The following is a 9800-nucleotide window of genomic DNA, read 5'->3' on the forward strand; positions in this document are numbered from 1 at the left end:
TGCGTCGCCAGCACCTCGTGGGGCCGCACACACACTCTGACACGAAGGACAATCTGAAATAATCAGTGTCCAACGGGGAGAAAACTCAAACTCGTACCGGTAGGATTCGAACCCGGTGCCTTCTCGCTGTGAGGAGGCTGCGCTACCCACTACGCCACCGTGTGGATCGTTTATGTAAAGTGACCGTCCTTCCTGGCGTCTCATTTAAGAACCGTTCTCTTTCTTCTGTCCTCAGAACGTCCACAAAGTGCTGACGACACCCAGCCTGCTCGGCGGGGAGGGGGGGTAAGAGAACCAAGCATCGCCAGCGTCGAGCCAATGCAGTCTGCTGTAACCCCCCCCCGTGTGTGTGTGTCTCATATACACCAGGAGCAGCAGGTCTTCTCCAGCCACCGACAGCCCCAACACCCCCCCACCACTCCTTGATTCTGCCTTCCTACTCGCCGTGGAGGCCAAAGAGCTGATGGGAGGAGTCTGCACGCCCCCTGCTGACGACAAAGGTAGCGTGGGACACGCAAAACACGCCGTCACATCCGGCAGGACCGCAAATGTAGTTCCAGTTGGTTTGAGCCAAACGTTAATCTGGGGGGGGGCAGCTCAAACTGAGAACAGCGACAGACGGCCGCTCAAACACAGATCCCCGATCTGCGTGGAGAAACGCACACGGATGGGATTCAAACCCGGAACCTTCTCGCTAACCACGTGCAGCTTTCTGGCTTCTGGTTCCTGCTCGGAGGCGTCACTGGACCCATCCTGTTAACCCCTCGTCTTCCACCGCGTTTACCGGCCTGTCCTGTTAACCCCTCGTCTTCCACCGCGTTTGCCGGCCTGTCCTGTTAACCCCTCGTCTTCCACCGCGTTTGCCGGCCTGTCCTGTTAACCCCTCGGCTTCCACCGCGTTTACCGGCCTGCAGGTCATCGCTGTCCACCTGGCGGGTACATTTGTCAGCGTGCTAGTAGCAGACTTGCTCATAGCGGGGCGTCTCCTCCAGTTTGGTTTGGTGAAGAGCTTTGCCGTGGCTCGCTAAGTAGATCATGTCCTTGCTGCTCACGTTAGCTGCTCACGTTAGCTGCTCACGTTAGCTGCTAATGACTTTGCTGTTAACTCCCACCTACAATGGGAGCCTATCAGCTTGTGCTAAACAAGCCCAAACGCAATGACAGCCAATCAGTGTCCACTTCAGGGTGTCGCTGACTATTCCACCCCCAACAACTCAGGCACAAAAAGCCCAGCGCGATTCAAAAACATAATGCGCTAAACAGGACTGTAATTAATTCATCTCAATTAACGCTGTAATTTGACACCCCTGGACAGAACCTCTCACACCTACGGACAATCGCATGTTTCTGGAGGTGGGAGGAACCCGGAGAACCCGGAGAACACCCACGCATACAACATGCAGAGCCCGGAACCTTCTTGCTGTGAGGCGACAGGACTCCGCTACCTTGGCGCCAAACGTGGGGCTGGAACCCACGACCCTGAAACTGAGAGCCTCATGCTCTACCAACAGAGCGAGCCGGGCGTACCCGGTTCAGACCCGACCCAAATTAAATCTAAAGACCAACCACACACTCGATTTCTGCTGTTCATGTCAGTTTGATAAGTGGTGACGGTGGTGCAGTGGGTAGCACGGTCACCCCACAGCACGGCCCGGGCTTCAGACCCACCTGAGGGCCTGACTGGGTGAATGAGGGTGGTGCAGCGGGTAGCACGGTCACCCCACAGCACGGCCCGGGCTTCAGACCCACCTGAGGGCCTGACTGGGTGAATGAGGGTGGTGCAGCGGGTAGCACGGTCACCCCACAGCACGGCCCGGGCTTCAGACCCACCTGAGGGCCTGACTGGGTGAATGAGGGTGGTGCAGCGGGTAGCACGGTCACCCCACAGCACGGCCCGGGCTTCAGACCCACCTGAGGGCCTGACTGGGTGAATGAGGGTGGTGCAGCGGGTAGCACGGTCACCCCACAGCACGGCCCGGGCTTCAGACCCACCTGAGGGCCTGACTGGGTGAATGAGGGTGGTGCAGTGGGTAGCACGGTCACCCCACAGCACGGCCCGGGCTTCAGACCCACCTGAGGGCCTTCCTGTGTTTGTGATGCTGCTGCATGTCAGGCGGTTGTTGCAGGCCGACGCCTACAGTAGGAGACAGATGAGGATGATGATGATGATGATGATGATGATGATGATGACGATGATGATGATGATGATGATGGTGATGATGACGATGATGATGATGATGATGATGACGATGATGATGATGATGATGATGATGGTGATGATGACGATGATGATGATGATGATGACGATAATGATGATGATGATGATGATGGTGATGATGATGACGATGATGATGACGATGACAACAATGATGATGACGATGATGACGATGACGATGATGATGGTGATGACGATGATGATGACGATGACGATGATGACGATGACGACGATGATGATGATGACGATGATGATGATGATGACGACGATGATGATGATGATGATGACGATGATGATGATGATGATGATGATGACGATGATGATGACAATGATGATGATGATGATGATGATGATGACGGTGATGATGATGATGATGACGATGATGACGATGGTGGTGATGATGATGATGATGATGATGATGACGATGATGATGATGACGGTGATGATGATGACGATGATGATAATGATGACGATGATGACGATGATGATGGTGGTGATGATGATGATGATGACGATGATGATGATGATGATGATGCATTTCATTTCTGTTCTGTTCCTGATTGTTAATCTGCAGCTTCGGTGGGCGTGTTGGAGAACGCGTCAGTCCCAGACGTCAGCGCTCATCATCTGTGAGGGAAGTGAAGATGACGAAGATGACGAGGGGGGGGGGGGCTGGTCAGGCTGAAGAGGACGACGCCACCGTCCACAGAGAGGACATCCGTCCAACGTTCAGTCACATGACTCCCAGAGCTCCCAGCAGCAGAGCCCGTCTTTTAATGCCAAAGCCTTCTGACAGATGTGTGACATGCTGTCTATATGAGTCTCCACTGGGGGGTCAGAATGGGGGGGGGGGGGCAGCTCGTCCAACTATTCTCGTCTCTCACTTATAATGACGTCTCTTTGAGAAGTTCTCTGCCAAACAGGAAGTCTGCTGGAGTTCTCTTCCTGTTGCTCGGACACTGGAGGCGCTGGCCCGGTCCAGAACGCACAGCTTCCTGTTACCGTTGTTAATGCCCCCCCCAACCCCCCCACCAGACATACAGCCTGTTCAGACCGGGTATCACCTGATCCTACACGAAAACCCAAGCACTGAAGAATTTCTATTCGAGCGATTTTATTTCTGAATCGGTTTTAAATCATGTTCTCCGTTTCTGACAGAACAAATATCGCAACATAACGTTTGGCTCCTCTCAGAAACGTTTAGAACAGGCCGTTCAAACAGAATCACTTTTCTAAAGCTCGTTTATGAAAATAATTCATCAAAGGAAATCACCTCCGACCAACAAGCTCAGATCTCCTGATGAATTTAACCCTGAATTTAACCCTAAACGCGGGGCGCCCGGCTCATATCAGCATTCTGTAAACAAACAAACAAACCGGTTCTGATCTTGTCTTTACTTCTACATGAAGTCCGAAAGCATTGATCATTTATTTATAGAAGTTTTCCTTCATCTTCATTCAGTTCGTTCACGCGTCATCACACACACACACACACACAGTCACACACTCACACACACGGTCACACACACACACACACACAGTCACACACACACACACAGTCACACACTCACACACACACACACACACACACAGTCACACACTCACACACACGGTCACACACACACACACACAGTCACACACACACACACAGTCACACACTCACACACACACTCACACACACAGTCACACACACACACACAGCTTGTTGCGTGTGTTTAGTGCTGGGAGGGGGACGGAGAGGACATGAAAGCCCCCCCTCCCCCCCACTGCTCCCCGCTGCAGGGGGCCCTTCAGCGACCCCCCCGGGGCCTGTTAACGGTTCACACCAGGTCTGAACAGGCTCCTGGACTGCCTGTAGAGGACGTGTTCGCCTATAAAGGGACGCCCCAGCGCTGGTCCGTCCTTCCGCCGTGTCCCACCGAGGAGCGAAGAACCCGTCTCCGTCTCCCGTCTCGCTTGCTCTCCTCCCAGGTTCTTGAAAAAGGCACGGAAGTCCCGACAGACGCCGTCGTCTCCGCTTCGTCTCGCTGCATGTCCCCGATGTCCAGGAGCGGCTTCAATCATCCGGAGCTCCTGCTACGTAAACCCGTTTAGTCGTACTCGCTTTATGCAGACATCCGTCGTAGGAGCATCCGCTTTAGTCCTACGGGACGAGAGGGACACGTCCCGTCCCGCAACCAGAACGCGTCTCGGTGTGGCCTCATGTCTTTCTGTTACTGTTTTATATTAAAGAACAGATTCAGATTATTTCTGCTGCTTCCTGTCCCTAGCGCACCGCACACTGCACCAGGCCGTTGCCGTGGTTACGAGGTTTCACGATACCAAACATCTGGAACAGCTGGCTCCATGTCAGAGCAGCGCGTGAACCAGAAATAGAAGTGGAAGACTCATCCGAGTGCTTTATTGATCGTAACAGACTCGGTGTGATCGTCACGTTAGCGTTCAGCCGCGACCGAGCTAGCGTAGGTCACACAATCTGAAGAGCAGCGTCGACCTTCAGGGTGAGGTCAGAGGTCAATCTGTTTGAGTCCCCCCCCCCCAGGAGTTCTGGAGGAAGGTTCTGGTCTGCGTGTGTGAGCTCGCCTCCTGATTGGGTGCGTCATAGCCAGGGTCTCTGGAAGGCGAGGGGGAGGAGCCCACACCATGGAGGGAGGAGTCGTAGGAACTCGGCGTCATCGCCACGACGCCGTCGGTCTTCAGCGTCTCCTCCCCACAGAGGAAGTCATCGTCTTCATCGGGCGAGGCCTGGCCCACAGGAAGCAGCGGTCAACGTCATGAAGACATGTCCCCGATGTCCCCGTCGTCTCACCTGTTGGTCTGCCGCAGTGGGAAACAGCTCCGAGTCAGCAAGCTCCTCCCACACCTGGTACACGGGTTCAATCAGCCGGCCGGACCTGAGCGAGGGGGGGGGGGGGGGGGGAGCGAGCTAAAGTATGATCTTTGTCGTGTTTAAACGTCTGGCAGACGCTAGCCTTTAGCTAATTAAAACCCAATACACCCCCCCCCCCCCTTTAATCACAGCAATCACTACGTCCCACCTGATTGTGTGTAATGGTCACACCCCCCCACCCAGCGTTCTGAAGGGACGGCACAGCGTACCTTTTCAGCAGGTAGGGGTCGAAGGGGAAGAAGCTGTCCAGGGGGTTGGTGCCGGCGGCCACGCAGTCGCCCCCTGCAGAGCCGCGGACCAGCGGCAGCCGATGGCGGCTGTTCCTCTCTATGATGGTGTAGCAGAACGCCACCTGATACTTCCTGCAACAGCAAACGCGTAAGCTGCTGCTGGGGGGGGGGTACCCGAACGTGTTTTTATACTGCGGTAAGACAGGGCGTGCGACCAGCGATCGACCATCAAACGCCGATGTTGCACCTGGTGATGGCGGCGAACATGCTGGCGACGGAGGGGAGGCAGACCTTCAGGGGGTTCAGCTGACACACGACCACCCGCTCCAGGTTCAGGCCCTGCAAGTACTCCAGACCTGAGGGGCACAAAGACACGGGGCTCGGACCCGGCTCGGACCCGGCGGCGACGCCCCGTCTTCATCCAGCGCTCACCTTTCTTCATGTTGCCCTCCAGCATGGCTCTGTGTCTGAAGACGAGCGTGTAGAAGACGGCCTGGCAGGCGCTGTAAAAGGGTCCGTGCAGGCCGACGTCACACCAGGCCCGTCTGCCGCCGTCCTGGCCGTCAATGTAGCGGTGGATCCAGGGGACCAGCAGGTCCAGACAGGCCCGTACCGTGCTGGGGGGGGGGGGGGGGGGGGGGGCATGAGAACAAGCTGACGTAGGAATCAGGCGTGTTTCAGAGGGAAGAACTCACGATGCAGGGATGAACTTCGCCCGGGCCAGGAAGCTCCCCAGATATCCGACAGCAGCCTGGCGGAGAACCGCAGGCTGAGAGGGGTTCTGCAGGATCTTCCACTGGTGATCCAGAAAGGCCTCCGCCAGGGCCTGGAACACAACAAAACACCGAGCCCTCGTATCAGGGGAGACCAAGTCCAACGGCGAGTCCCTGAGAGATCGGGGGCTGTCTGTCCTTCGTCCGGAACCTTCGTCTGGAACCTTCGTCCGGAACCTTCGTCCGGAACCTTCGTCTGGAACCTTGGTTTGGAACCTTCGTCCGGAACCTTCGTCCGGAACCTTTGTCCGGAACCTTCGTCTGGAACCTTTGTCCGGAACATTCGTCCGGAACCTTCGTCCGGAACCTTCGTCCGGAACCTTCGTCTGGAACCTTCGTCTGGAACCTTCGTCCGGAACCTTCGTTTGGAACCCTCGTCTGGAACCTTGGTTTGGAACCTTCGTCCGGAACCTTCGTCCGGAACCTTCGTCTGGAACCTTCGTCTGGAACCTTCGTCTGGAACCTTCGTCCGGAACCTTCGTCCAGAACCTTGGTTTGGAACCTTCGTCTGGAACCTTCGTCTGGAACCTTCGTCCGGAACCTTGGTTTGGAAGCTGCTTCTCTGCCGCCTTCAGGCTGGAGCTTCGTTCAGATCAGCTGGATGTTAGATTTCTCTGATCTTTAGAGGTTAAACATGTTTCTCAGCTTCCAGCAGACGTCTCCGTGTTTGTGATGTTAAAGGTCGTCAGTAGCGTGAAAACGTGAAAAACGTCTCGTGCGTCAGCGGCAAACTTCATGTCTATGCTGGGCGTGTTCACCTCTGGCCTGCCTGCCTGTCTGTCTGCCCGTCTGCCTGCCTGCCTGCCTGCCTGCCTGCCTGCCTGCCTGTCCAACATGCTGGAACGCTAACGCTCCGCATGGAGCAGCGCGGGAGGAACTGACCAGTCTGAAGCTGCACAGGTAGAAGAGGATGAACTGGACGTGGCAGCACGCATGCGTCGGGAGAATGAGCTTGTCAAACACACACAGCACGTCTCTGTAGAAATCCTTCGTCCGTTCCAGGTGAAGAGAACCTGAGACAAGAAAAACAAGGTTTCTGGTGAAAAACGCAGAAACTTCAGGCTTCTTCATTTGAGCAAGGGGTTGAAAAATAGTTGTTGTATAGTGAAAGAGAGACCATGGAGGGGATTGGGATTAGACAGCCGTTTGGGGTGCTTTCACACTGCGCCAAGAGGACTCGGGTCCTGATGATACACAAAGTCGCTGATCCGTAAAGTCTCCGGCTCAGTTCACAACAACAGAATGAAAAGCGTGTAAAATGCTTCGGGTGTTTTAAGCTCGCTGGTTGATGATGATGATGATGATGATGAGTTTTTATTTTGGTTGTCCGATTAAGACAAAAAAAATAAATAAATACAACTTAAACAAAACTAAATATACATTACAACCAAAAAAAGAATAGGCAGAAGCAATGCTTATTGTAGCCTATCCTATAATACAGACGATTAGATTGGCTTTACATATCAAATGATTATTTAAGCACACTTTTCATATTCATTAATTATTTCACACTTGAGACATGTTTTGAATTTTGATAACGAAATACATTGTTTTAAATCATCAGATAACTCATTCCACAGTTTCACTCCAAGAACAGAAACACACCTCGACTTCACGTTGGTTCGCTGATTTCACTGTCAATCAAAATCACTGCCTCAGACAGATCATCCAATCACCGTGCCCCAGAGACACTGATGGGCGGGACAAAGCCCAGCATTGATCCAATGACCGTCCAGTTTCTACGCTCACGCTGGACTGTGTTAAAGCGCCGTGGAGCTGCGGGGAGAAGTCGTGTCAGTTACCGGTGACAGTAGCTGGTTCTGAACAAAAGATGAAAGTATTATAACGCATATTTAGTTCATGAAATGTACACACAGCGGTACATATTTCGGTAACTGAGCTTCCCCTGCAGAGCAGCTTGGAGTACTCGCTGTACTTCCTCTTCCGGAGACGCACCGCGTAGCGTCACTACGGACAGCTGATCCTGCGTTTGCTCCGGTGAGCTTTCACACTGCTCACGGAACGGAGCAGGGTTCTCTTGCAAGCGAACCGAGACCCACGTTTTCAGATGGACTTTTTTAATGCTCTCCAGAGTCCGGATGAGCTTTCACACCAGCCCAAACGGAGCGGATTATCTGAAGAAAGGAACTCTGGTCCATTGAAAGGGGAGCAAACAGCGGCAGTGTGAAAGCACCCTTAGTCTCAACCCCCCCCCCCCCCCCCCCCCAATCAGTGAGGCTAATCAGGGAAAAGGGTTCAGGTCTAGATGTGGGCTGAGGTTCCAGACCTAAAGCTCATCGAGAGTCTTTAACACACACACACAGAGTTCAAAGGGGTTTCAGCTACCATTCAAATGGCAGATGTCTTTGACATAAGACATCAGAACAGCCATGAGAGCATCGAGCCGCTCAGCCAGCGGGTGGGTCATCACTGGCGTCCTGGAGGACGGCTCTGCTACGTCCTCGTCCTGACGAGAACACAGGATGGGAAGTAGTGAACTGATCAAACGGAAAAAATCAGCAACATGGCAATAACAAAAACAAGAGTTTTGGTTTCTGCATGTCCATGACAAGACAAGGTGGTGGCTTTTTGGTTTTGCTTTGATTTTGTATCGATTATCTTTGTCCCTGCGTGATGATTGCATTTGAATGGAACTTTTCCACATTATTAGATGTTAATTTATTCACATCACAAACTTTGGTTTATACTTATGATTTTTCTCATTTACAGTCTGGCTTTATCGCTAACAATGTTTAAGTTACAACCTTTTAAAAAAGTGATATCAAAACTGAATATTTTATTGTAATTAGTGGCGGCTAAAGAGTTAAATAAAAAAATAAATAGTTATTTAACAGCATGTTAAGGAGTAGTTACATTTATTTTACATTAGATTACATTACATTTAGTTACATTTTTACAGTGTTACGGTTTACATTTGGCCTTTGGAGGGCAAACATGACGCTAATGTGGCCCTTGGAGAAAATGAGATTGACCCCCCTGATCTAAAGTTAATGTTAAAACATCTAAACATTAAATCTGGAAACGAGAGCCGGTTGATACCATGTGGAAGAGTTCCTCCTCACGCTGCTCCTCTGCCTCCTCGATGTCTGACCGGGACGCACTCACCTAAAAGGTACCACAAGCTGTTAGTGGCGGGAGGAGACATCATAGCGACTGAAACAAGACAGAGCACCGAGACAGAGTTCCACCACAGAGTGTCTCAGGTCACTCAGAGCTCACTCAGGTCACTGAGGTCACTCAGGTCACTCAGAGGTCACTCGCATTCATCAACAACCGTTGTTTCTCACAATGAAAAACCAGTTTCCTCTTTCAGCTTGAAACGAAACAGACTTCCGCAGTGTGCGACAACCAAACACGGACTTTCACCACACCCACATTCTGCTGTAAATAAAAAAACTTTCTTAAGTAGAATTATTCGGACCAACTCACATCAAGCTTGAGCATCTTCCCGATGATCAGCTCGAGAACGTCTCGCCGGATTGACGGCACGTACGCGGTCACCCTCAGAAGGTTGTGGACGTAGCACTCCTGCAGAGAGCAGCACAATCAGACCAGTCATAGTGTGCCCCCCCCCCCCCCCCCCCCCCCTTATGGAGATCAGACGTTTCTGCACCTGGCAAACATCGACTAGAGACGAGCGACGACACCTTAAACCCTCTTACCAGTGTTCT

General features: G+C 52.6%; 2 protein-coding genes across 2 annotated transcripts in view; one reads left to right on the forward strand and one right to left on the reverse strand.

The window, feature by feature from the left end:
* si:dkeyp-72e1.9 (syntaxin-binding protein 4) overlaps positions 1-2848 on the forward strand; it is a 59295-nt gene extending 56447 nt beyond the window's left edge. Inside the window, exons 19-21 of the mRNA XM_068749524.1 lie at positions 236-285; positions 370-500; positions 2790-2848. Of these exons, the coding sequence (XP_068605625.1) occupies positions 236-285; positions 370-500; positions 2790-2848 (240 nt within the window). The remainder of the gene's footprint in view (positions 1-235; positions 286-369; positions 501-2789) is intronic.
* A 1768-nt stretch (positions 2849-4616) lies between these two features.
* LOC137905635 (eukaryotic peptide chain release factor GTP-binding subunit ERF3A-like) overlaps positions 4617-9800 on the reverse strand; it is a 12369-nt gene continuing 7185 nt past the window's right edge. The window contains exons 10-19 of the mRNA XM_068749876.1: positions 9559-9657; positions 9169-9234; positions 8455-8575; positions 6991-7121; positions 6031-6161; positions 5768-5952; positions 5583-5691; positions 5315-5467; positions 5025-5109; positions 4617-4960 (exon numbers count right to left, since the gene is read on the reverse strand). Of these exons, the coding sequence (XP_068605977.1) occupies positions 4730-4960; positions 5025-5109; positions 5315-5467; positions 5583-5691; positions 5768-5952; positions 6031-6161; positions 6991-7121; positions 8455-8575; positions 9169-9234; positions 9559-9657 (1311 nt within the window). The 3' untranslated portion in view covers positions 4617-4729. The remainder of the gene's footprint in view (positions 4961-5024; positions 5110-5314; positions 5468-5582; positions 5692-5767; positions 5953-6030; positions 6162-6990; positions 7122-8454; positions 8576-9168; positions 9235-9558; positions 9658-9800) is intronic.

The sequence above is a fragment of the Brachionichthys hirsutus genome, chromosome 16 (assembly GCF_040956055.1).
Source record: "Brachionichthys hirsutus isolate HB-005 chromosome 16, CSIRO-AGI_Bhir_v1, whole genome shotgun sequence".
Taxonomy (NCBI): domain Eukaryota; kingdom Metazoa; phylum Chordata; class Actinopteri; order Lophiiformes; family Brachionichthyidae; genus Brachionichthys; species Brachionichthys hirsutus.